Genomic DNA, 27,796 nt, shown 5'->3' with positions numbered 1-27,796 from the left:
TATGTGAAAGTTTTTCTCTTTTCATAGTAAATTAAAGACTAAACAAAGGAAAACCAATAAAATATGAATTATTTTATGGAATAAATATGACAATTCATAAGTATTAATAATGATTCTACAGACCAAAGCATTACTTATTATATGCTTTAGCACCAAAAATAAATTTTCAAAAACATGACCAATATCATATAAAAGTACTGTATAAGGTAAATTTGAAAGTACTATAAACTGACATGCAGAAATCAGTGACCATAAACTGCCCTAATTCTACTGAAAGAAAACACACAATACATTCCACATATAGGAGAATTAGAAGTTATATCTTGGCCACAGAGCTAAAAGGATTAGGAGAAGTCAAAATACCAGAGAGTCAATGGGTAAAATAGAATCATACCCAGGATACCTGAAATCAATATTTTTTTCTTTATTTCAGCATATTATGGGGGTATAAAAGTTTAGGTTATGTATATTGCCCATGCCCCCCACCCCCTTGAAATCAATATCTTAAGAAGATGAAAAAATAGCCCAGCATGGTGGCTCACACCTATAATCCCAGCACTTTGGGAGGCCAAGGCTCAAGGATCACTTGAGGTCAGTAGTTCAAGACGGGCCTGGGCAACATAGTGAGACCCTGCCGCTACAAAAAATTTAAAAATTAGCTGGGTGTGGTGGTATACCCTGTAGTCCCAGCTACTCGGGAGGCTAAGGCAGGAAGATCGCTTGAGCCGAGGAGTTTGAGGTTGTTGTGAGCTATTATGATGCTACTGCACTCTAGCCCAGGCAACAGAGTGAGACCTTGTCACAAAAAAAAAAAGAACAAGAAAAAATACCCATAAGAGGGGAAAAAGCTACTCTAGTAAATTCAAGAAACCTATTAATCTGAGATCATTCAGTATGTTTTTCCTTACTTATCCCTAAAATAAAAACAATGAACTGGAAAAGTCTCTAGGTGAACATGGCCTCTGTCTTATCTTTTACAACACTGTCAAATTTTCATATGTTGAACTAGTGAATATCTCCTAACAAAGTCCAACTTACCGCCAATGCAGATGAATAAGAGCTGAAGATATTCTGCCGAAATTCTTTCAGGGCTTTTTTAAATACAACATCCACTAGTGTATCTTTCTTGCTGTCTTCATTCTCTAGGTCATTCATCTGGGGACCACAAAAAGAGTTTTTGTACATAATCAACTACTTGAAGAGAGGTGAATGCAACATTTGGACATGTAGTGTCTCCTAAAATGACTGCCCTGAAAGTGTTAAAGCTACAGGCTATTACGGGACCCAGGTAAAAGTACGACTAGAAAGTCAAACTATTATTACTACTAGATGATTTCTAAGGTCCCTTCTAATATTGTATAATTTTATAGTTCTGTTACCAGAAAAACTCGAGTGTATAATAACAAGCCGTACCACATATGAAATGTAACGTGACAATTATAGTAAAACAGAAGTCAATAGTAAAGCCTAAAACCTTAAATTCTGTCTACCAGTTTGACTAATGTATATCCTATTATTTGCCCCTTTCTGGTAAAGAGCAGACCATAAAACTTACTGAAACATGTAACCTTGATCTTTAGAGGGCATATCCTAATATTTACAACCATTCCATAGCCAAAGCTGCTCAGAGGCCTAACTCAGCAAACAAAGTATACCTTTTTCAGAAGAAATTCATCCATGCTTTTCAAATCACTTGCACTTGCTATGATCTGGACAGAGTCATTTTGCCAATGCACAGAATCCAAAGCCACACTGCTGATCTTCACGTTTCGCTTGCGCTTAGCCTTTGGAGAAGGCTCTTTGTTCTCTTTGAACTCCTTCTGGCAACTCCCAGGCAGTTCTGGGCTCAAAGGAGGCGTTGGATGATACTGAGCTAATTCTACAATTCAAGATAGAGTACCCAAAAAGACATATTTAGTAAAAATACTGATAATATTCACGTCCTTCTTTTTAAGTTCCTTTAATAAGTCACTGAAGGAAACATATCACAATATGTGAAAAGCAAGATAGCATTAATGTTTGCAGTCAGGCAGGTAGGCAATAAATCCAGATTGCACATCTGTACAGAAAATGTATTTAAGAATTAGCACTTTTCAAAGGGAAGTACTATCTAGGCCTGATATTCAAAGCCTGGATGGAATTGCCTTGTAGAATATCAACCTAGATGATCCCAGAGATCTCAATCCCAAAGAAAAGAAAGGACAGTATGCAACCACTCTAGCATATTAAATGCTGGGTACTAACCCAGTCTCAGCTTTGCTACACGTTTGAAAGAACATGCAGCTATATACAAGTTCAACAAACTAGTGGAATTTGATAATCATTATGATTATTGTTTCTTTACTACGGTCTAAAGTCATGAATGCTTCAGTGATAATGTCTGATGATAGCCTCGCAACCTGTTAGGGAGCCAAGTAACTCAACTGGCTTACTTCTGCTTGGGTCTCTTTAGTTTATAATTTTCTTATAAATTCCCCAAATAATTGCCTGAATTTCTCACAGAATTCCTGGAATGAACTGGGTTTGCATATATAAAATTGAGAATCACAACGATTTTTCTCTGCAACTGTTTACACCAGATAAATTAGATTCCATTACAATCTAGAACTGCATTGGATTTGCCAAAGCCCTATGTGAAGCTTGATGAAAATGTTGGCTTCTTCTATTTTCACATGCGCTGTTTCCCCAGTATGTATGCTCCTTACCCTCTTACATTCTAATTCTACCTAAAAGCTAATTCTAACAATAAAGGGAAGAAGTCGCCCCCTATGTGCTAAATGCCACCTCAGGCAAGAATTGAGATAAACCCAATCTCAGCTATGACACCAGAATAAAGAATATAAAATTATGGGATACAAGTATATTTAAACTGATATCAACCAATTTTAATTTCATTATAAATCTTAGATATATAAGTATCTACTTCATTTAGCAAAGTCAGTATCTTTGTCATAATAAAAGAAATGATTACTGAAGAAATTATCTATAATCCCATTTTAACATTACAAACAAGGGCTACCTTAATAAATTTTTACCCAAACATAAATGAAAAGCTTACTATCCTAACTTTTATACATGGCTCCTTATGAAGCAAACACAATAAAGTCTGCTTTAATATGAATTTTCAACTATTGAGATTTACACTTCTTCCTTGAGAATTGGTAGCAAAGAATAAAGTAGTGGAAAATGAAAAATTTAGAATGATTATTGTCAAACAGACAAGATAAAAGAAATTGGTCACCTTAGTAACACAATTGTAAGGAATTCCAAATTTTCCAAACTGAATGTGTAGTATTCACTTTATTTATTATTGGTTTTTATCCACATCAGTTTGTCACCTGGTAGGAACAAAGCCACAAGATACAAAAACGGGGGTCTAACCACTTCTCCACCATTCTTTTCTCTGATACACAGAGCTGACAGGTGTCTCTGCTCCAGCCTATCCATTCCTACATGAAGTCTGATTATCTTTCCTCCTTGTCCTTTTATTTTATCCTAGATATGAAAAGTTTTTGCTTACTTACTATAACTGGCTCTGTTCTATCCTTCCTTAAGAGATAATAGCTTTCTTCCTAGGGCCTCTTTCTATTTTAGTCAATGTTGGTATTTCACCCACATTATCATATACCCACCTCTAATGTATATCCCTGTTGAAGATAGCCAGCATCTTTACATAGTAGCTAAAAACTCTCAGACACGTCTGAGAAAAGGGCTTGGGAAGAAGGCATAATCTTCTAATGGGTTTACTGGAACCCATATTGGGTTTACCGGAATCCTCAGAAAGTAAATAATTTTAGCATTTAGAAAGGTCAGTTTTCTCAACTGATGAACTAACTGTTGGATACTTTCAAATGTTATGGTTCATGCCCAAAAAGTTAAAATAAGAGCTACATTACAAAGTGTCAGGCATCTGCTAAGCATTGACATATAGTACGTATTTAACATACAACACAGTGGTTATGAATGGGGCCTCTGGAGCTGGACTGAGTGGATTCAAATCTCAGCTCTTCCCATTACCTACCATATGTGTCTAAATAAATAACTTCTCTGTCCCTGAGTTTTCTCATCTATAAATTGGGAATAATAACCATACCAATGTTAAAAAATTATTGTGAGGATCAATTAAATTAATACATATAACATGCTTACTAAAGTGCCTTGTATGTAATAAGCACTCAAATATTAGCTCCTGTTATTATTATCAATAATGCCTATTTGTTAAGTGAATGAATAATGGATCCATTTTTTTAATAATTCAGAAAACTAAGGCTAACCTAAAATTCATAAACATTCTTGAAGTGATTGTTTCACTGTTTTGTAACACATTTTCTTGAACTTATGTTATAGGTACAATGTAACTTTATAATTATATTTAGTTAAGGAAGGATATAACAATCCTGGTCCTATCTCATTAGAATATCTAGCCAGCAGGAATGCCATTATGAATACTACAGGAATAGCAAACTTTCAGAAACAGTAAACAGAAATCATGATAAACAGAAATTAAGAAGACACGCTCCACCCTTTGTCCATTTTTACCATCTGGAAAGTGATGACCTGGAATCACATCTGAGCCTGCAAAGAGTGCTGAAACCTCTGACTGGGTGGCAGGTTTCACTCTCGTAGTCTTCTTCTCCCCTTGTTTCCCTTTGGCCCAGAATCTCATCTTAGCTCTCTGAGGTCTGTTTAAAAAAAATAAAGGCAAAAATGAAAATCAGCATGTCCCAGTGATAATATTTATATATCACTTTAAGCTTTAAAAACCTTTCATGTATCTAAGCTCATTTAACCTTCAAATTTGAATTTAACCATATTTAATCTTCAATTTCACATTTAAACCTCACCTGGAAGGTAGACAGTTACCTCATCTTGAATATAGAAATACTAACATTAAGACTAAGAAAAATTAAATAATTTCCTAAAGTAAAGTAGCTACAAAGCAGTGGAACTAGGATTCCAACTCAGGTTTTCTAATTCTCAAACTGGTATCTTTTCATTCTTGACCCCCATTCCAGCTTGGATTTAGTATATACACAATTTAACAACAAAGAAAATACTTTTTAAAGAAATCACTAATAATCCTACTACTCTACAGAAAGTTTACTTTTTTTGTAATTTCCTTCCAGTCTTTATCCATAATCATGCCAATTGTTCTATCACTGTAATCATGATGCACATAATTTTAAATCTTTTCACTCACCATTATATAATAAAAGCTTTAATGCCACTATTTTATATTCACCAGTTATCAATATCATTAATTAACAAAAGCCACTACTTATTTGAACTCTTATCTTTCTCTAGGCATAGGGCTAAGTGCTTATATAGGATTACCTTATTTAATTATTAACAACTTTGCTTTTAACAAACTACTATAAACATTATACAGGTGAAAAACTGGAGACTTAAACATTAGGTAACTTTCCCAAGGTTACATATCCAGTGAGTGACAAAGTTGAGAACCACACCTACTACACTATATTGCCGCTTCTTAGTGCTTATACACTCTTTCATCATATAAATCAAGGAAAGTACCTTCAGATAAGGTACTTTCTAGCCTGCATTTACTGACCATCTATTACATATTCTAACCCTGTACTACTAGGAGGCTTATTTGCACATTAATTTGTCCATTTGTATGTTCATTCACTCAATTAAAAAGAAACATCTGAGCATCTACTAGGTGACAAACACTATGCCTTATATGTGATTTCACATATTTTCACAATTTTCACAACTACCATGATTAAGAAGTATTATTACCCTTACTTTACACATGAGCAAAATGAGTCTCAGAGGGCTAATGAAGATGGAAGTTAAAATCAGGTTTGTCTGGTTTGAAGCCCATACTCTTTTTTCCCTTTTTTTAAAAAAAACTTGTTATTAAATGTGTACAGTCATATATTATAAAGAGATATTGTTCTCTAAGACATTACGAACAATAGCATCTTTCTGCCATTCTCATCTCATTTTCTGCTCCCTGGAGGCAATCCTTTTGAAATGATTTAACTGATTCTTCTGATATTTAACATGCTTATATTGCTATCATACTCATGACCATAGATCATGATGAAGCATGTTCTACCATCCTGTATAATCTCCTCTACAAACAGGTACCCCCAACAGAATTATACTCTAGCTTTAGTGAGGTCAATATCCAGAATATACTTTTAGTAATATTCAGTCTTTATTTTTATTATGTAAATAATACTCACAGTTGAGGCACGTAGTTCCCTAAATGACCTACTTTATTCTAGAGGATTTTTTTTTTTCTGTAGAGACAGGGTCTTGCTCTGTTGCCCAGGCTGGAGTACAGCGGCACGGCACGATTATAGCTCAATACAGCCTTGAACTCCTGCCCTCAAGTGTTCCTTCTGCCTGAGCCTCTCAAAGTGCTGGGATTACAGGCATGAGCCACCATGCCACACCAAGATGTTTTTTTGTGTGTATTTTCTTTTTTAATTTGCTCATGAAAATTGTTTTATTTTTCATTTGCTCATTTTTCTACATACACTTCACCTCCAAGTATTTCCCCAGTTGTGTATATCTTCCTCTCAATATGTCCAAACATATTAGATACTCTATCAGTTTCATATTCTTGAAGAAATCTCTCCCAGAGCGTCTTAAGATACTCCCATCTGGAATGGTTTCCCTCATTGCTTGCTTTGCAGCTAACATTTGAAAAGCTACTTTCATTGTCATAATGGAGATTCCTTTTGTCTCTTTTGTTTTATAAAGACATGTCTTTCAGTATGGGTTTCTTTTTATGTTGGATACTCAGTGGACCCTTCTAATCTGGAAATTCATATCCTTCAGTTCTGTAAAATTTGATTGAATTACTTTATTAATAATTTGCTCCTCTCCATTTTCTTGGTTCTATCTTTCCAGAGCTCCTATCATTGGGTCATTGGATCTCCTGAATTGATCCTCTAAAATTCCTATCTCTTCATCTTTGTGTTCAACATTCTGAGATATGTCCTTGACTTTTCTTCCAGCCCTTCTAAGTTGCTCTTTTATGTTATCATATTTTTAATTTTCAAAAGTTCTTTCTATTATGAATGTTTCTCACGTACCCTGTTTGGTTTCAGAGATACAATTATACTTATTATGCAGAAGGTCTGTAGATAGTTATATTTGTCTGTCTTGAAGTCTTCTATCCCCTGCATAGTTTATTTCTTCCCAGTTGTATTTTATGTTAGTTTTGGTTTCTTCAATATAAGGTATTTCCTCAAATGTGTGGTGACCACTGGTATCTTCTTATAATTAAAAGTGCCATTTAAAAAAAAAAAAGCACACTTGAAAGCCCTAGTGTGCACTGGTGGGACTTCTAAACTATGGTCTTCCTTACAGGGTTATCTTGCTGGTTGATTTTGCAGGAAGAGCTCCTGATAGTAATATCTTCAGGTTTTTCCTTGAAGGCTGGACAGAAGTCTCTTTGAACCACTTGCTTAGAGGATATGGGAAATGTAGGAGCTGAGCAAAGGAAAAAAGCTGGGGGACCTTGACATTCAGTATATAAGGAGTCATTAAATCTCCTTCTTCCAAATATATACCCCAGTCCTCAACTACATGTGGTAAACTCCAAGTCCAGAGATCTTCTGTTTTATCCTTTCCAGAAAATAAACTTGTTTTCTGATAGGATTGGGGAGGGTCAGTCAGCTAGATACTTATTTCTCAGCTTTACCGAGCTGGTTTAGGATTCAGCTTTCTCTTATCTATTAAGACATTCAAAATTTACAGTCTATTTACTTTTCATATTCCACAATTTTATTGTAGCTGTCTCCATTTCTGATGGTTTTTTCTGGTGGGGGGACTTTGTAGGGTTTTTTTTATTTTAGCAATTTTAGGGGAGGAAGTGGAAATTAAACATATATATTTAAGCTGCTATCTCCAGGTATACGTTCTTCTACTTCTGTTATATCATGTTTCTCAGTATTTGATTTCCAGTATAATCTGCTCTGGATTTTGGTTACCTTGGGTTATGCCGCTATGGTCAGTAATAAAGTTGTCTTCAATAGGGTTATGAACCAGAAAAATTTTAACATGATATTGAAGTTTTTAGTGAGGGCTCAAATGCTTATTTAGCATAATAAGAGACAAAAGTATTTATCTGAAAAATAAAAATTCCACAAGCTCTCCTAAAGAGAATAGAATTATTTCCTGAAAGTCCTTTCCAGTTCCATTTCTAAAATACTTATTAGCTCAGAACAAAATCCAAGTCCAAAGGTGAGACATATTTTCAATCTTATCTTGTCTAATCTTCTTTTTTTTTTATTTCAGCATATTATGGGGGTACAAAAGTTTAAGTTACGTACATTGCCCTTGCCCCTCTCCCCCGAGTCAGAGCTTCAAGCGTGTCCATCCCTCAGATGGTGTGCATTGCACTCATCATGTATGTATACACCCATCCCCTCCCCCCCATCTGCCTGACACCCAATTAATGTTATTCCTATATGGGTTCTTAGGTGTTGATCAGTGAAGCCAATTTGATGGTGAGTACACGTGGTGCTTATTTTTCCATTCTTGGGATACTTCACTTAGTAGAATGAGTTCCAGCTCTATCCAGGAAAATAAAAGAGGTGCTATATTACCATTGTTTCTTGTGCCTGAGTAGTACTCCATGGTATACATATACCACATTTTATTAATCCACTCATGTACTGATGGGCACTTGGGTTATTTCCACATCTTTGCAATTGTGAATTGTGCAGCTATAAACATTTGAGTGCAGATGTCTTTTTTATAGAATGTCTTTTGTTCTTTTGGGTAGATGCTCAATAATGGGATTGCTGGATCAAATGGTAGGTCTACTCATATCTCTTTAAGGTATCTCCATATTGCTTTCCACAGAGGTTGCACTAGTTTGCAATCCCACCAGCAGTGTATGAGTGGTCCTATCTCTCTGCATCCATGCCAGCATTTATTGTTTTGGGACTTATTGATAAAGGCCATTCTCACTGGAGACAAGTGATATCTCATTGTGGTTTTGATTTGCATTTCCCTGATGATTAGAGATGTTGAGCATTTTTTCATATGGTTATTAGTCATTGTTATGTCTTCTTTTGAAAAGTTTCTGTTTCTGTCTTCTTTCACAACAAAAGACCACAAGTCATATAATGATTTAGAGGACCCCCCCACCCCTCAAAATCATACTGCTAAGCATAGAGGGAGATAAAGCTTATTACACTGATGGGAGCCTGAATGTGTGATCCCATAATTATGCCTACCTGACATAAATATTTTTAAGCTAAAGGCAATTAAAAATAGATGCAGGACCTAAAGGCCTAAAAGCAGGACCTAAATTTGTAAAGGTGATCTACCTCCCCTTTCTACCAGGAAGGACAGAAGTTAATCACTGGTGACGGCTGTGGACCTTTATCAGCTAGAGGACAACTTTACTCCATTAATTCCCCCATAAATTTACCTTCTCACAGTTTTCCCACCTTTGGAAGCCTAAAACTGCTTTTCTTTGTCTTGTCACTTCTCTAAAATTTATTGTTATTTGTTGAAGACAATATATAAGCCAGACTCCTAAACCATTGCTTTGAGTTACTTTTCTCCTGCATGATATTCATTGCATGTGTTAACAAACTTGTTTTTTTCTTGTTAAATCTTATCTTTTGTTGTGGGAGTTTGTCCCAACTATGAACTTACAAGAGTTGAGGAAAATTTTTTTCTCTCCCTTTAATATATATATTAACTACTATGTACCTATCAATAGTAGGTACTTAACATTTCTTAAAAAATCAGAAAATGAATTTAATTTCAAAAGTGGCTTCTCTATGAATTATGGTTTTCAAAAAAGGCTCAGTATTTTATAGTCAATTATTAAATAAAATTATAATACCCCTGTTAACTGTATATACTTTATACCTTATATTCAAATCTGAAGCCTTCTGTCTCACTGCCAACTTTGCAATCTCTCCTTGAGACATAGTCTTATGAAGCTTTGCTTGTTCATCAACTGAAGAAAATCGCTGTGATGTCTGTAATAATTACATATGTGAAAAACTTTAAAACCAAGTAAATACATGATAGCTCTGTAATTAAAACAGGGTATAGAATTATTTGAGCTGTTAAAAAATACATAAAACATGTTCATATTATTCAGAGATTCACTGAAAAAATAGAACCTACTGAAAACTCTATTAACTTCCTAATGTAATCTAAAATGAGGAGGACTTGGTCAATGAAAATGCTAAATAGGGCCCACCAGTTCATATTTTCTGACAATTTAACAAAAAATATCAAGTGGAAAGGTAAGAAAAAGTCAAAAGCATTTAAAGATACAGACAAAAGATGCAGGATCTGATAAATCTAGAACACTAAGTATTGTCTTTCAAACCTCCTCTTATTTATTCCAAAAGATGGTTATTATTTTTATGGCTTAACTTACTATTATAGATTCTTCTTATATCTGGTCAGTCAAGAATTTAAAAGACCTAGAACGAATGAAGGTAAGAAAAACCAAAGACCAAAGAATAAAGGACATTACCACTAATAATCTAAATTATAAACAATTTACAAAGCTATCACACTGGGACCTGAATTTCAATTGCAATTTTTGTTCCATTTGTTCACAATGTGCCCTTCTAAAGACAATCTCATTCTAAGGGGAGAATTTCTTGTTACCTATTCAAGTCATTTCCTGCTATTTCATTTTTCTATAGGTATAATATCCTTTCTTTAGCTTTTTGGTCTGCCTGACTATAGCCTTATCAATAGAAAGAGAAAATATCCTGAGTTGTTAAAATTTAAAAAATAGATTTATGCTTCTGGCAAAGATGGAGTAACAGGGATCTGGTTTATTCCCTTTCCTGAAACAAATAAAAACTAGAGAAAATAATATGAAACAGCAGTTTTCAAGACAATGAACAGATATCCTTGAGAGGTGAGAAACAAAGGAAGTGTGTCCTATACCTGCCCCATCTTACTGTCTTGAGATAGTTTATAGGTTGTGACACATAGAGGGAGAACCCAGGTGAAAGTCCAAAGTGACCAAGATGACTAGAGACCAAAAGACAGAGCACCAGAGAGGAGGGAGATAAACAAAGAACGAACTCTGGAGATCTACAGAAGGTCCCCGTTGAGTATTCAGCTTAAGCACAAAGCAACACTTCTGTGTGAGAAAACAACCCAAGATCGGGGAAAAGACCACTTGAAAGGATGAAAGGCAATAATGCCCATCATTCAGAACAAAAGGTCAGTAACAGGGCCAGGCACAGTGGCTCACGCCTGTAATCCCAACACTCTAGGAGGATCTCTTGAGGTCAGGAGTTTGAGACCAGCCTGGAGAATGAGACCCAGTCTTTACAAAAAATAGAAAAATTAGCCAGGCATGGTGGCGTGCACCTATAGTCCCAGCCACTCTCGGGGCTGAGGCAGGAGGATTGCTTGAGCCCAGGAGTTTGAGGCTACAGTTGGCTATACTGATGCCACTCAACTCTATCCAGGGCAACAGAGTGAGACTCTGTCTCAAAAAAAAAAAAAAAAAAAAAAAGTCAGTAATAGCACATGTGCCTTAGAGCAAGAGTACAACTTTATAATTCCCGGGGTATTGAGCAAAGTACATAGAGGATCTGGCCTCAATAGTCAAGAACAATTAGCCCTAGACTTGAGTACTTTCTGAGCCTGACAAACCTTAGAAAGACGTGAAAAGATCAAACTACTTCCAGAACAAGCCCTGGAATATTATTGGAAAGTAATAGTCTAAAAAATATTAATTGAACATAAAAATATCCACAAAAACTGTACTCAAAAATTCACAGTGGCAGGCATCCAATAGAAAAAATAACGAGGCATACAAAGGAGGAGGAATATGTAACCCATAATGAGGAGAAAAATCAATCCATTTATATTGACTCAACACTGACACAAATGTTACTAAATTAGAAAGACATTAAAATAGTAATTATAACTATATTCCATATGTTCAAAAAGGTAAGTAGAGAACTGGAAGATATTAAAAAGACTCAAATCAAACTTCTAGAGATGAAAACTTTAATGTCTGAAATGAAAAATATACTAGATAGGACTAACAGAAGATTAGATATTATAAAATAAAAGGACAGTGAACATAAAGATATCTTCAAGCCAGAAGAGGCATGAGGAATTCTTCCTATGCTAGAAATCTCTGACTTTCTCTTCTGACCAGGCGAGAAATGCTTTCATGTGGTCATAGGACCTTAATTACATCTGCAAAATCCCTTTACAACAGAACCTTGATTAGTGTCTGATTAAATAACTAGGAGAGGGTATGTTTTCAGTAGGGATGGAAATCTTGTGAGGCCATCTTAGAATTCTTCCTACCACAGAACACATATAATTACATTTATAAGAAGTTCTAGAATAGTGGTTGCTTCTGAGGGTGGAGTTGAAGAGGGAAGTTCAAGTGGAAACATGAGAAGAATTCTGAGGTTATAGCAATCTTGACAGGAGTGTAAGTTATGTGGTTGTACGCATATGTCAAAAATGGTCAAACTGTACACTGAAGATCTGTGCATTTCACTGTATGCATTATATACCTCAATTATAATAATAATAAATCCAGGATCAGGCCAATAATATGTGATCCCTATGATGGATCTAAACCTCACAAAGAGAGATATGGCCCCTAATGTGATGCAATAAGACATACTACCATCTATAAAGCATTTTCCTCAAAAAATTTAACCTAAGTGTGATCAAAATTCCTAATCTATATGGATATGTATCCCTTGTATTTCCTATAAACTGGTATAATGTCACTTAAAATAATAAGACAGAGTTACAATCAATAAAATCCAAAAATGTGGGAAACTTAACAGAACAAATGACCCTATTTCCTCAACAAATAGATCGCTAGAGGGAAAAAGAAAAAAGAAGGAAGGGAAATTTATAGATTAAGAGTGTCTAAAAAGGACTTCTGGGACGTCAAAAATAATGCAAGCTGCCTAAACACAAATAAATAGAGTGACATATTCTCAAAAAGTAATACAAAGCCATCCTGGCTAAGCATGATAGGGAAAAGGAAAAAAAAAAAACAGAACAAAAATAAAACTACACAAAACTTACACTTGTAACATAACTAGAAAGAAGAAAGCACCCAAACTTCAAATTACCCGTAGACAGAAAAATAATCCCAGCAAGCTCTCTCTCACAGTTCCACTGCATGCTTTTGCAAAGAACAAGTGCCTTCTAAGAAAAATTGTGGAAAAGAGAAAAGAGTAAAACTAGCAATGGACTTAGGATTGATATAAAATCATTGCCACAAAAAGAAGGTCCACCCTAATTGTGAAAATACAATGGTTATTGTAGAATAGAGAACTGACCTAAGGGAAATGACTTAAAAATATATATGATTCAAGGTGACATTTTTTAAAGGTAAAGCTTCTGGGGAAAAAGAAGTAAAAAGGAAGAAACAGGTGCCCTTTTGGAGATCAGGTAGTGAAGAGAAAAAGAAGCAGAAGGTAGAAATTTAGAATCCAGCAAGGCAAAAGAGAAGCAAAAAAAATTGGAGGACACACAATATTGCTTCCACCACCACTAAAACAAAAACAAAAACAGGCCATTCATTAAAGAAACTACTTTGCTGTACTGATAAAAGAGGAAGTTCTTGAACTTACTATCTTGTAAACCACCCCACATATACAAAATGAATAAATTAAAATATACAAAAGCTATAAAAAGCTATAATAATAAAACAAAGCAAATGAATATCAAATGAGAACCAAAATGAGAATCAAAACAACTCAATTGATTAACCCCACCCCCTCACCAAAGAAAACAGTAACTCTCAAATGAATTAAATATCCTTATATATGACAAATCTCCTGAATGAGAAATTCAAAAATAAAATCTAGAAATAGATTTAAAAGACAGAAAGAAACGAAAAGAGAGTTGGCTGAACTCAGAAAGAAATAAAAGATAATATTAACTCCAAAATGAAGACAAATGTCACTGGGCCCCATGAGATTTTAGTACCCGAACATTTTTAATGGGTGAAATAATTGGACTAGGCCCTTAGTTGTTTCTACATGTTAACTGCTTGCTTCCTGCTCAGCATCCTTTCTTTTCACAGCGGTTATTAACTACTGATGCACTATTTCTTTGTCAAGCAGGAGTTAACTCAAGGGTCATGGGAGAATCTTATGGAGTTTGTTTTGCAGAAGGAATGAACGCCTCTGAGAAAGTTGCAACTAGCTGCTGATGCCCAGAAGTTTGATTACTCACAGTGTTGACACTAAAAGCAACAGACTTCCCCCTATCTTAACCCCAACCCTACATAAAAGTTTGCTGCCTCATCGTTACAACAAGGCAAATCTGAGAGACTACTCTCCTGTCTCCTCACTTTGGCCAACTTGAATAAACCTCTCTGTCTCCAAGCACCAATGTCACAGTGTTTGGCTTCAGCTGTGAATTGGGTTCTACTAACTTACAAGGTTCCCAAGGGAGAAAAAGCACACATGAAAACTTAAAAGGAATTAAATAAAGTCAGAAAAATAATAAAGGATATAAAAGTGATATAATGAAAAAAGCAAAAAGGGTCAGAGAGAAGGTAACTGAAATGGAAGAAAGGCAAAACAGAAAAAACATATGTATACTTAGAGTCCCTAAGAAAAACAGAAAAATGGAACATAACTAATATTTAAAACTATAATTCACAAAAATTTTTCAAAAATAAGACGAGACCAAAATTTACATACTATAAGCACCCAGTACGTATGCGGGATAATTTTTTTTTTTTTTTTTGAGACAGAGTCTCATTCTTTTGCCCTGAGTAGAGTGCCATAGCATCAGCCTAGCGTACAGCAACCTCAAACTCCTGAGCTCAAGTGATCCTCCCACCTCAGCCTCCCAGAGATTGTAATGATCGACTTGAAGACATATCCTAAACTTGAAATATAAAGGGAAAATTCTGAACATCTCTAATCTAAAAGATCAAAAATAACTTACAAGGGCAAGAGAAACAGATTGGCAATAAACTTACCAAAAATAATATATAAAGCAAGATAACAATAAACAGCATTTTAAAAAAAACTCAAGGAAAGAAAAGTATGAATCAAGGATTTTATATGTAGCCAAGATATTCCTTTAAGCATCAAGGCTATAGAAAGAACTCAGGAAATTCTTTATGAGCCCTTCATGAGTGCTAGGGGAAGAGCTTCATGTGATCAAGAGATGAACAGGGAAGCTCCAACAAAATATCTGATGTGACAATTTAATATATTTAGTAGCAGATCTAAGATGAAAACAAAAGTAGAAGCGAGGACAAAAAAATTAGCTAAAATTATATGTTCTGACAAAGTAGAAATAAGAGCCTAAAAAACAATAATAGAAGGAAAGGAAAAGAAGAGAGTAGAATAATTCATTTATAGTTGTGTCACAATAGATGGGCATTAAAGGATATTATTCATTAAAAACTGACTAACAACAGAAAATTTGGTTAAATTAAAAAATAGTGTACTAAAGGCACTTTAAAAAGTTATATGCAAAGGTAAGCAATAAGTAGAATAAGACAACAGTGTTTCCTAAATATCAAAAGAAATAAAAAAAAAGAGCAAGGAAAATGTATAACATAAACATAGCAAATTTGAAGTAACACATCATAACAACATAAAATAATAAGAAAGAATTAAGACTGAACCTACAGTTTACATCAATAAATATAAATAGACTTAATTCACCTAAGAAAAATATTTTTAGCTTGACTCACAAAGCAGGACCCAACTATACTGTATAGAAATCATACGCCTAAAACAAAAGGATCTAGAAAGGCTAAAAACAAAGGGATAAGCAAAAGTTTACTAAGCAAATGGAAATAAGAAAACAGAGGCTGTGATATTAAGTAGAATTTAAGCAAAAAGCATATAATGTGACAAAGATCACTTTTTAATACTAAAAGCAAACATTCACAATGAGAAATAGAAAACTTTAGCACACCATTCTCAGCATAAGACAGATCAGTGTACAAAAAATAATTATATAAAAGACAGACAACATAATCAATAGGGTAGAGAATATGGATATATTTTGAAACTTTACACCCTGAACAGAGAATACACGTTCTTCTCAAATGCACATGGTACATTCACAAAAACTGATCACATATTAGGTAACCAAAAAAAATCAGTAAATTCCATCAAATAGAAATATTATAAATACTCTGATCATAATACAATAAAACTAGAAATTAGTAAAAATTAAAAAACAAAAAGGCTCTTGTTCTGAAAATTAAAAAATCTTTTACTAAGCCAGTCTCAGAGAAAAAAAGAAATTAAACTGAAATAAAAGATTTTCTAGAAAAAAGGAATAAAATCTTCATATATTAGAATCTATGAGACATCTGAAGCAATGTTCAGAGGAAAATTTAAAATACATCAATAAAAATAAAATAAATGAATTAAATTCCCAACTCAAAATCCACAAAAACAATAAAATAAAACAAAGAGAGCACAAAGAAATAAATAATAAAGATAAAACCTAAAATCAATGAAGAGGAGAATGGAAAAAAATAGGTATAATAAATACATCAAAATTCTATTATTTTGGAAAAAATTAACAAAACAAACAACTAGCTAACTTAAAGAAAAAAATGAAAAACCACAAATCTACCAAAAATTACAAGAGGGAAATTAACCACTGAAACAGAGAAATTTAAAAACACCTTAAGAGACTACTTTATAAACCTCTGTTCAAATAAATCTGAAAAGTCAGATGAAATGGATAATTTCCTAAGCAAAAATTGTTTACCAAAATTGACCCCATTAGACAGAAAGTTTAAAAAGACCAGTTTCCCTAGAAGAAATGGAGGAACTTAACACAAAAAAGCACCAATCCCATACGGTTTCATAGGAGAAAATTCTACCAAATTTTCAAAGAACAGATAGTCACAATGCTATAAACTATCCCTGACTTTTCTGGGGAAATAATACACATATGAATACTAAGTGTATATTCAACAGTACAGCTGCTGTCTTAGGGCTGCCAATCCAAACATCTTATACAATAAACTTTGTTCAATACCTATCAGTTTTCTACCTTGCAAGACCCAACTCAAAGTCACCCAGCCCAGATCCTAAACCCCTCCTCTCCTAACTTCCCCCTTGTGAGACATTATTAAGGCACAGTCAAGGTGTGTTTCCTCTTATTGTATTAAGTTAATAAACTTAGTTTTGCTTGATCAATAGGTTTTTCTGGCAGTCTTTTGAAGAGTGGACAGTGAAAAGAAAGAAAACACCACAGGTAACAATTGGAGAATATCTCAGAGAGTAACAAACAGAAATAGGAATGTAAGAAGTGAGAGCAGTTCTGGGGGGATAATGAGACATTTAGTTTTACCATGCTGCAAGTAAAGATGACTAAAATTCTGGAGAGCACGCTGGGGGTCATACCCATAGAGATAATTGCTTTAAGTTTGGGGGGATGGTAGAAGAAACTATATAGAAAAAAAGTACAAACCATGTGAAAGCTACCTTAAAAATATTGCTTAGCAGGACATGTCACTCTACTTGGGTAAATGTCAACATGGTGGGTTAAAAATGGAGTGAGAGCAGCATACAGAGAGTAAACAATTATTCAAATGGTATACTGGTTTCCCTTCTTCCACAGCAGGTAACAACTGATTAATAATTAACTAACTCAAGAGGTAATGCTTATGAAATCCCCTTCAGGTAATTCATTTGTAATTTTCTTTCTACCATTAGATGAGTTACTTCACAACTGGAAAATCAGATGGCTATTTCTTCTGAGATTTAATGATATACTTCTTAAGAAATAATAATAGAGGGATGGGATCACCGTGTCCAGAAAAAAATAAATAAATATAAAACAAAGAAAAAAAAAAACACAGTTTTTAAAAATCCATGTGCCCAGAAAATCAAATTCATTTAAAATTTGAATTTTGGGAATGCAACAGATTCCACACAGAAATAATAAATCTTTATCTTTACAATAACAGGTAACGTTAGAACATGGCATATATTCAAGATAAACAAAGAAACACATTTTAAAATTGTTCCTACCCTTCCCACCCCCAACCCCAGTAAGTATCTATCGGCATATTCTAGAAAGCAAAGCTTCTTCATGCAAGTGTCCACCAGAAACAAGCACCACCACCTGTTCCTACAATAGCTAGGGAAGAAAAAGAAGGCAAGTGAGAAAGCTGGAGAGGTGACTAACACACTGTGCAGGGAAGTGCTCTACAGCTACTGGCATGCAGTGACCGTCAAGCAGGTGAACAGAGGCTAGATTAGAACACTGAAAGGAGCTGAATGCTCCTAGCAGAAAGCCCAACTTCCTGGTTCATCTCAGCAAGAGTTCCCAGTGTAAAAGAATTCTACCACCAAAAGGACTAAGGGTTGTTAACAGGAAACTCTCAGGAACAAAACAGCAGTTATAAATGCTAAGTTCTTCCACAAACAATAAATCCACGTATACTAGATAAAGCAGTAGTCTGTTCCATTCCATAATTTCATATTTAACTACTAGTCATACATGTATATAACAGAACATATTTCATTATTTATAACTCAAATACAGGGCACCTCCAAAATGGAGTTACTTTATTCTACACTGAAGAGAAGATTTTGGTTCTAATTATATATAACAGATATGCAGACTGTTTCCAAATTCTATAATCCTAACATTTAGCTCAGGTTAATGACTCATTTATCTAATCATGGAACTCGTCCTGCATTTTTCTGGTTTTGTTGTTGTTTTTTCCTTCATAAAACATCAATATTATCATTTAAAAACTAGTCTACCTCCAACAAACGACTGCAAGACAATGAGAGTACTATGAAAATTAAGAAGAATTTTAATTAAGTAGGTCTTTGACACAATTCAAATAGCTTGTAATAGTTAAAAGATAAAATATTTAACCAGTCAAATAAAGACCATCCTAAAATTTTCCTCCCATAATAAATACAGACTAAAGAAGAACATTAGAGAGCCAACTTATGGATATGCACGGAAATAAAGCATTACTTCAACTCTACTTCATCAGTGATAAATGTTTTACTTCATATTAGACATATAGGGCCCTTTTACTATATATTTTTAGGACAATACCAAAATGAAACTGCTTTCCCTAATATATTCATGTATACACTCATACTTGTCAAACCATATATATATCTAATTTTGGCTGAAATGATGACAAAGTTATATTCTTAGTCAAAAATAGTGCAGTTCTATTCAAACACAATTTCAATGATATAATTTGTGATTAATACAAATTCACATTTAAATATAGCCTTCTAGGCCAGGAGCGGTGGCTCACGCCTATAATCCTAGCACTCTGGGAGGCCAAGGCGGGTGGATCGCTTGAGGTCAGGAGTTCGAGACCAGCCTGAGCAAAAGCGAGACCCCGTCTCTACTAAAAATAGAAAGAAATTATCTGGACAACTAAAAATATATATGGAAAAAATTAGCCAGGCATGGTGGTGCATGCCTGTAGTCCTAGCTACTCAGGAGGCTGAGGCAGTAGGATCGCTTAAGCCCAGGAGTTTGAGGTTGCTGTGAGCTAGGATGACGCCATGGCAGTCACTGTAGCCCGGGCAACAGAGCGAGACTCTGTCTCGGAAAAGAAAAAATAATAAATTAAAAATAAATAAATAAATAAATATAGCCTTCTATTTGGCTGGGTTGGTTCAGGGAGATACATTTTTGCTCACTAAATTTAAAAAAAATCATGTTTATTTTCTATTATTGAAAAACGGGGAGGGGGGAGAGAGCACATTTAAAAGCAAATTAAAAAAAAATAAAAGTGACTAAGTGAGTATCATTTCAGCTAAAAGCTACTGGATTATTTAACATATACCCTATTTCCTAGACCAGGCAGGGATCAGGAAACTATGGCCAACAGGTCAAATACAACCCACTGCCTATTTCTGCAATTTTATTAGAAAACAGCCATGCTCATTTCTTTACTTACCGTCTATGGCTGCTTTCATACTACAGTGGCTAAGTAGTTACAAAAGAGACTGTATGATCCATAGAGTATAAAATATTTATTATCTGGCTCTTTATAGAAAAAATGTAAGGACCACTGCTCTAGACTTTTTAAGATACAACATGGAATATTTCTACATTAGTGCTAAGGTAACCTTAATTTTGCCTTATTTATGATTTGACATGTACTATTAAAGTGCCCTTTATTTGAGTCCTATTAAAGTAAGGTTTAGCTTCAGTTGTTGTGTTCACTGAGGTTTCCCATGTACAAACCTTTACGTGGGAAGAAGCTGTGAAGGTTAGCTTTAGATTAGCAAAGACTATTCCCATCAGATTTGCTTGCTGACTATTTTTCTTATATTGCTATAAAATTACCATTTCGGAGTCACTGTGAGAGGCCTGACCCAGGCTGGGTACAGGCCCTAGCTCAGAGTGAGAAGCTTGGTCAAGGGAGAGAAGGGGCTCAATAATGTCATCGTAATCATCTTCCTCTGTATCCCCCTCCCCATCGGCAAAAGTACCTCTAGTCAAGAAATCGGAGCGCGTCCGCGCCATTCGAGCTTTCTTTTTATGGGCCGGTCTGGCAACCTGCTTAACCAAATGATAAGACAAATAACACATAATGTTTTGTTTTGGTTTTTTTTTTTTTTTGGAGATGATGCCAATGAAAGACATCAGAGGGCTCATGAATTTCTTGAAACATCCCTCCACCCCACAGTGCCCTTTCCACCAGGAGAAGTCACAGGGATGACCAAAAAGAATCTGTATACATTACTCTGGACAAAGAATAAGAATGGAAGCTAAATTTACATTGTTCTTCTCCATAGCCAAGGAAATCATCCTTCACTGCCATAAATCAACAAAGTCACTTGCATAAAATGCCTTCTTTTTCTTAGCAACTTCTTTTTCGTAAATATAATCTGTGGTTTTTTAGGCACCATTCCCTGCCTGAAGCACACTTTCCTATTATAACAGGCTTAGCTCACAGCTTCTTTCTCTAAAAATATTTGGAAGTAAATGGGTAGATGAGGTGTTCTACATACAGGATTAATAATTTCCAAATTAGCGTGCATCTATTTCACATAGAAGATAGAAAAATAAGAACCAATACTTACTTCTCCTTGGCCCGGCCCAGCTAATTTCACAGGTTTCCAAGCTGATTCATCTTGTTTATGGACTTGAGGATTTCCACTGTTTAAGGCTTCCTTGTTGACACTTTAAATAAAACAACGGGATTACCTTTCAATTCCTAGCAGATATGCCATGGCAGCAGTCTTAAAGTATAGCATGAATTATAGTCTAACAAGCCAGGTCAAAGAATTCCAGCAAATTCCATAAATATTTTCAGATCTTAGTCAATTCCCAAAACAATAACTCATATTTTTTCTGCTTACCTAAGTAATACTATTATCAAGAATCTAGACATATTGATTGAATTACTAGAGGCCCTGCCCTGATAATCGCTGGGTATATTCCACTATGATGACATATGTTTAAAAACAGTTGCAGGCCGGGCGCGGTGGCTCACGCCTGTAATCCTAGCCCTCTGGGAGGCCGAGGCGGGTGGATCGCTTGAGGTCAGGAGTTCGAGACCAGCCTCAGCAAGAGCGAGACCCTGTCTCTACTAAAAATAGAAAGAAATTATCTGGCCAACTAAAAATATATATAGAAAAAAATTAGCTGGGCATGGTGGCTCATGCCTGTAGTCCCAGCTACTCGGGAGGCTGAGGCAGGAGGATCGCTTAAGCCCAGGAGTTTGAGGTTGCTGTGAGCTAGGCTGACGCCACGGCACCCACTCTAGCCCGGGTAACAAAGTGAGACTCTGTCCCAAAAAAAAAAAAAAAACAGTTGCAGCAAAATTAGCTCAACAAATGAAGTGGATTTGATGATAAGAAAAGGAAAATATCAAATCCCCAAATCTTTAGAATATTAGTCTTAGAAGGGGCTTTTTCATCTAATCATTATAAAATACTTGATAAGAAGCCATGTAGTGATGAGGACCTCATTATTTTGTTTTATACTGAGATGGTTCCTATTGATTAGAAAATTCTCTTTCTGAAATAGCTCTCTCTAGCTTTCAATCATTGTATTATTTTAAAACTTGAGGTTGTATAGAATAAAATTAACACTGGCAGGATAAGAAACTGTTTTCAAGCTAAAATTTTGTCCCAGACCATACAGATGTTACAGTGTTAGCTTTTAAAAATTTAATTTTGCTTGCATAACCATATGATAAGACTGATTTATCATTAAATTCTAAGCAGAAATGGATGTCAGGATCTCATGTAACTCTAAATAGAACCTGCACATTCATGGTCCCTATTATGTATATATTAACCCAGTACCATGAGTCTTAAAATTTAGGAACAACATATTGCCAACCTCTCCTAAGTAGGACTGTAAACTCCTTAAGAATCATATCTTACCTGCTAGCATCATGCGGGTTGAAAAGTAGACACTAACTTATAATAGTAGTTGGTGGATTAATTGCTCTTTCATTCAAAATCTTTCATTTAATATTTATAAAGGAAAGCCTAGGTGCCCTAAGAAGTTATCTTGTCCTTTGCCCTATGCAATAATCCCTAAATGAACCCAAATAGATGGCAATTTTTCCTAACTAAAGATTTCTCAGAAAGGCTAAGCATGGTGGCTCATGCCTCTAATTCCAGCACTTTGGGAAGCCAAGGTGGCAGGATCACTTGAGGCCAGGAGTTTGAGACCAGCCTGAGCAACACAGTAAGATCCCGTCTCTACAAAAAATAAAAAAAATTAGCCAGCATGGTAGCGTGTGCCTGTAGACTGAAGCAGGAAGATCACTTGAGCCCAGGAGTTTGAGGCTGCAGCAAGCTATTTATTATGGTGCTACCACATTCTAGCCTAGACAACAGGGCGAGATCCTATCTCTATTGGGGGTGGAGAGGAAAGACTTCTCAGAGAGCTGAGCAATCCTAGCTTGTCCTAAAGGATTCCCTCCTGGCCATTAAAATCCCTCCTGCTATAGTCGAGCCTATTGGCCTTTCATTTGTCCTTCAAAGAGAAACAAAAATTAATAGGACCTTTCATAGCACTTTATCACTCCAACTAACTTTTCAACCCACAGCATTTTCTTTAGATTTCTCCATGATTTCTTTATTGTTCTCTCTCATTAAGTGGATGAAGACAACTATGTACTTATCACCACTATGGTACAGAAAGAACACTAACCTAATGTTCCTTCCTAATCATAAAGCCCAATGCTGATCCCTAATCATGAAACTCAAGATCTAGTCTCAGCTATCTATCTAAATATATTACCTTGAATAAGTCATTTCACTTCTAAGGGCCCCAGGGATCTTTATCTATAATATGAGGGAACTGGACTAGATAATCTACAAACACAACTATTTATGATTCTATAAAATGCTAAGGTTCTAATATTACTTATAGAATAGCATAAGATTTGAAGTATGAATTTTACCTGTAAACTTTCATATAAACAATCTAACATAATAATTTTGAAGATAAGTAGATTATTAATAAGGTAAAGCAAACTAGATCAAGTAGATTTAAGACTATACATTTTAGAAAAATGATAAAACGAGTAAGTCAAAGGATAATTAATGGTTTTTGGAATCTACAACTAAATCTACAAAACAGATTCACAGATCCAACAGCTGTATTACATGTATGTATATGTATACATATACACACACAAACACATATACACACATCTCACATCACTAATTTAATCAGAATGACAGGAAATACGTTTTTAACATTCTCTTATGGGTTTATATACTACACAAAGACTTTGAACTTCTACACAACCTCTGGATTAATGGGCAGGAATGAGACCCAAGCTGTTACTATCATTCAACTGCATTTTCATAATACTGTAGAAACCCTTGTGGAAAACTAAATATCAGTGGTCTCTTGCCATATTTACAAAGAGTTTCTCTAAATCCATACGCAATTTCAAAGCCTGAAAGATATAAATGCTAAAGCTACTGCAGAAGAGAAAGGTTATTCTCATTGTTAATGTAAAATTTAATTTTTTTATCCCAAGGATACAGCCCTCCTTGCATTTCAACAGTGATACTCTCGCACAAGAACGGAAAGAATCCACTGTACATAAACAGTTAATACAAATATCTTAAATTTTATGAAATTTGTTTTTATATACCACAAATGCTTTTCTCATGACTACCACTGGTTTAAAAAAGTATAAAGAACTTCCACTTATATGAGGTTATCTAAAGTAGTCAAATTCCTAGAAACAAAAAGTAGAATGATCGTTGCCAGGGGCTGGGGAGAGGAAAAGGGAAATTGTTTAACTTGCACAGAGTTTCAGTTCTATAGAATGACAAAGTTCTAGAGATTTGTTGCACAATGTACATACTGTTAGTATCACTGTACCATACACTTAAAAATGGTTAAGATGGCAAATTTTATGCTATGTGTTTATCACACACATGAGAAGTATAAAGGACATAAGAAAAACCATAAGTAGGCCAACAACTATGACAAAGCACATTAACTTCTTTAAAGCCTGACACTAACAAGCTTGGACTGCTAAACCTCACAGCTTTAGCACACCAAGCATTTGCTGAATGCCTATTATGTTTATAGGCACTGTGCCACCCTTCTCAAATGCTTTCTCAAATACTCTGCTATCTATGCTTAGTCAAAGATTCCTAGGGTGTTACTACATCCAATTTCAGGTATCTGGTAGAGTCAACAATTAGGGAATATTTTTACAAAAAGAAAATAGCTAATTTGAGGAGCCACTTAACACAAATAGTTGGAGCAGAACAAGGCACACAAATACCTGGAATGGAACAAGGTACCTCAATAAATACTCCAAAAAGTTTTCCATTTATACATAAAAATAAATAAACATTTCACTTACAGGGGAACACTCATATTGTCCTTTGGCGTGAAGAAAATGGACCTAGTATTTCCCTCTCTGGAAAGGTCATCAGATTTGTGGCTGTAAGACTGAATTGGCCTAAGGTATTCTCTTTTTGAAATGCGATTATTAGAGAGTTTAGAGGCTACATTCAGTTGGGAGCCCGTTCTGTCTGTCTTGGATAATTCCTTGACAGTACTAGATTGGCATGGACTTCCCTTTCTTTCAAAGAACAAGGTGACAGGTTGGTCCTTCGGGAGTAAGTGAGCAGAGGAACTGTCTTTTGGAGCAAGAGCTGCACCTTTTGTAGTTACTGATGGGGACCCCAGTTTACTATGTTCTCTCTTATTTGGGGTATTTATGCTGAGGAGAGAGGATGGCCTCTCTACTCTTTGCTTGGACTGATAGAAAGATGGTGCCAGGAAAGACTCCCCAATTCCTGGCTTGTCAATTGTCTCGAAGGCTTTACGCTCCTTCTCTAAAATATCTGTTTGCTGGCGAATCTGTTCCATCATCTCTTTTTCATTCTGCTGCTGCAACTGCTTTTGCCTTTCTTCCTTCTCGGTGTTCAGCTTTTCTAACTTTTTAAGCACAGTATTAGAAGAATCTGTATTCAAAGAAGGAACAACTTGATCTTCTCCTGAGAAGTGATACTTTCTAGCTTCCCTGTTGATATCCAAAGTAAGGGCTGTCCCTAATGTGTCTTCATTTTCTAACAGTTTATTTCTTTGGATACTTGTATCTAGCTGGGAACTTGTTTTCAGTGCATCTTGTTGGGGAATATAAAAAAATGTTGGCAGACTATTTGAAATGAAGGAGTCTCTCAGCTGTGGTTTACAAGGAATAGGTTCAGAACCGTAGACCTGCTTTCCCTTCATATTTCCATTCTTCAAATGCTCTGCATAGCTAGTCTCCCTTGAGGCACTGAGGGTTTTGTCCTGCAAATCAAATTTTGGACTGCTAGATATCTTAGGTGATGGAAACTGTAAGTCTCCTTCATCTAAAATTACAGACTCTGGTTTGTTCTTTTGGCTTTCCTCACAGCTCAGAAGTTCCAAGCTTCCTTGAGAGCTTTCACTCTCAGGTGTACCCTGTGGAGATTGAAGGCCTTCAGGCATCAATTCCGTAGACCATCTTCGTTCCTCTGAAGGGGATACACCACCAAGAGAACGGACTTTCAGTAATTCTAAGCTAAATATAGCTTGCTCTAGTTCTCTCATTCTCCGACTTTCTCTTTTAGCCCGGCCTACTTTTTTCTGATGGAGATCCTCCAAGGATTTGGGTCGCTCTCTTACAATCACATCTTCGTGCAAGTCCACACCACTTTGGCTTCTGGCTCTCTCCTGCTGCTTGTCTGGGGACTCTCTTGAGCAGTCCAAAGAACTTTCACGGCTAATTCGACTACTCTCCATCACAGATTTACATTCCTCTATGGCTTTCACTCTGTTGTCAAAGGAGCAATCCTCCCATTCTGAAGGATCTGAACCCTGAATTTCCAGAGCTCCATATCCCTTGATATTCAACAATCCAAGTTCTAGCTTTGTTTCTTTTAGCCTTTGTTCTTTTAAAGCTTTAAATCTATATAAAAACAGACAAAATGGGTTACAGATATCTCTTAGTTACCACTGAAGAGAACATATTTATTGAGAATTTAAGAAAAAACTAAAAGTTGTAAAATTTTCTTTTAATAATACCTAAGTACTTCCAAAACTAATTTGGATGCACATTTCATGATTTTTCTATTTCCATCAGTCAGATAATATTTCATTAACTGTATTATTCCTAGGTAATATTATTGCATTTTTCTGGATATTTCAGAAAAATGTAAACCAACCCAAAAGTAAAGCTTTTATTTTAATAATATCCTCATTTTAAGGTAAACTTTAAATACGAAATTAATGTTTCTGAAGGTTAAAACGGTTGAATATTGCCAGTTTCATAAGATTCAACCTAATGTAAAAGTTAATTCTCAGCACAGACCATGTATATTTTCAATCCAATTTAATTCAATAAGCACTCATTTAACTTCTATTATAGACCAGACAATGTGGTAGAAGTATCACAGTCCAGTAGAAAAGATAAATTGTACATAACCCATTCTAATACAAATTAGACAAGTGTTAATGTAGAGTTATAAACAAAGAAAAAGCGATTACTATAGTAACAGAGATTACCTTTGTCTTGCTCTGAATCCTCTACACGTTGACTGCAAAAGGATAATTTTGTTTTTTTGTTCCTGGTACCTCTTACTTTCCCTGTAGGCTTTCCATCTTGCCTGTATGCAGACAGCAGCCATGTGCCTGCGTCTATAGTGCTCTCTCCATCTCTGCTGGATGATGATGGTTGCGGCCCGCAGTTCCAAGTAACGTTGCCTCTCTAAGTGAGCACGCCAAGAAGCTTGGAGAAGAGCAGCTGCATTAGCCATAACAAAAGCATCCTTCTGCACAAGTCCATCTCTGATTTGCTTCTGATTTAGGTAATTCCTCCAGAATCGCTGTGGGGAAGACAAAATAATAGAAACTGGTTGTCATATCTTACACTACATATTTTCACAGAAAAGGGAAAAAAGAATAAATTTCTTACATCAAAATTAGAGGTTAAGTGGCTAAGCAGCTAACTTGTTAGTGATTAAAAATAAAAGTTTTCTTTTCCAGATATGATTAGCTAAAACAGCTATTTTAAATAATATAAACTTGATGAAGTTAATTACAGAACTTAAATTGTTGGATGCCTTCATTCCCTGCAAATTAGCTTTAACATATTACATTATATTCTTTTGCTATAAATTGCCCAAATACATTAATGGGTTTAAGGTAACTATGCACACGTTCCAAAGATGAAGATACTAAAAATATTTGTGCACAAAGAGAAAAGGTCTTATGGAGAACAGCCAATGATATAAATCAATGAGGAAGATAATAAAACAGATAAATGTGAAATAAGGTGCCTATTATTCAAAATGAGTGTCCAACAATA

At 35.2% G+C, this 27,796-nt stretch overlaps 1 protein-coding gene across 1 annotated transcript in view; it reads right to left on the bottom strand.

Annotated features, from left to right (window-relative positions):
* MYO9A (myosin IXA) overlaps positions 1-27,796 on the bottom strand; it is a 193,691-nt gene that overhangs the window by 41,591 nt on the left and 124,304 nt on the right. The window contains exons 23-29 of the mRNA XM_069458108.1: positions 26,995-27,314; positions 24,821-26,398; positions 21,048-21,147; positions 9,874-9,986; positions 4,540-4,682; positions 1,656-1,879; positions 1,039-1,155 (exon numbers count right to left, since the gene is read on the bottom strand). Of these exons, the coding sequence (XP_069314209.1) occupies positions 1,039-1,155; positions 1,656-1,879; positions 4,540-4,682; positions 9,874-9,986; positions 21,048-21,147; positions 24,821-26,398; positions 26,995-27,314 (2,595 nt within the window). The remainder of the gene's footprint in view (positions 1-1,038; positions 1,156-1,655; positions 1,880-4,539; positions 4,683-9,873; positions 9,987-21,047; positions 21,148-24,820; positions 26,399-26,994; positions 27,315-27,796) is intronic.

This window comes from Eulemur rufifrons, chromosome 2, assembly GCF_041146395.1.
Source record: "Eulemur rufifrons isolate Redbay chromosome 2, OSU_ERuf_1, whole genome shotgun sequence".
In the NCBI taxonomy this organism is placed as follows: domain Eukaryota; kingdom Metazoa; phylum Chordata; class Mammalia; order Primates; family Lemuridae; genus Eulemur; species Eulemur rufifrons.
Note: the sequence above shows the minus strand (reverse complement) of the source record. Positions and strands in the feature narration are given on the sequence as shown.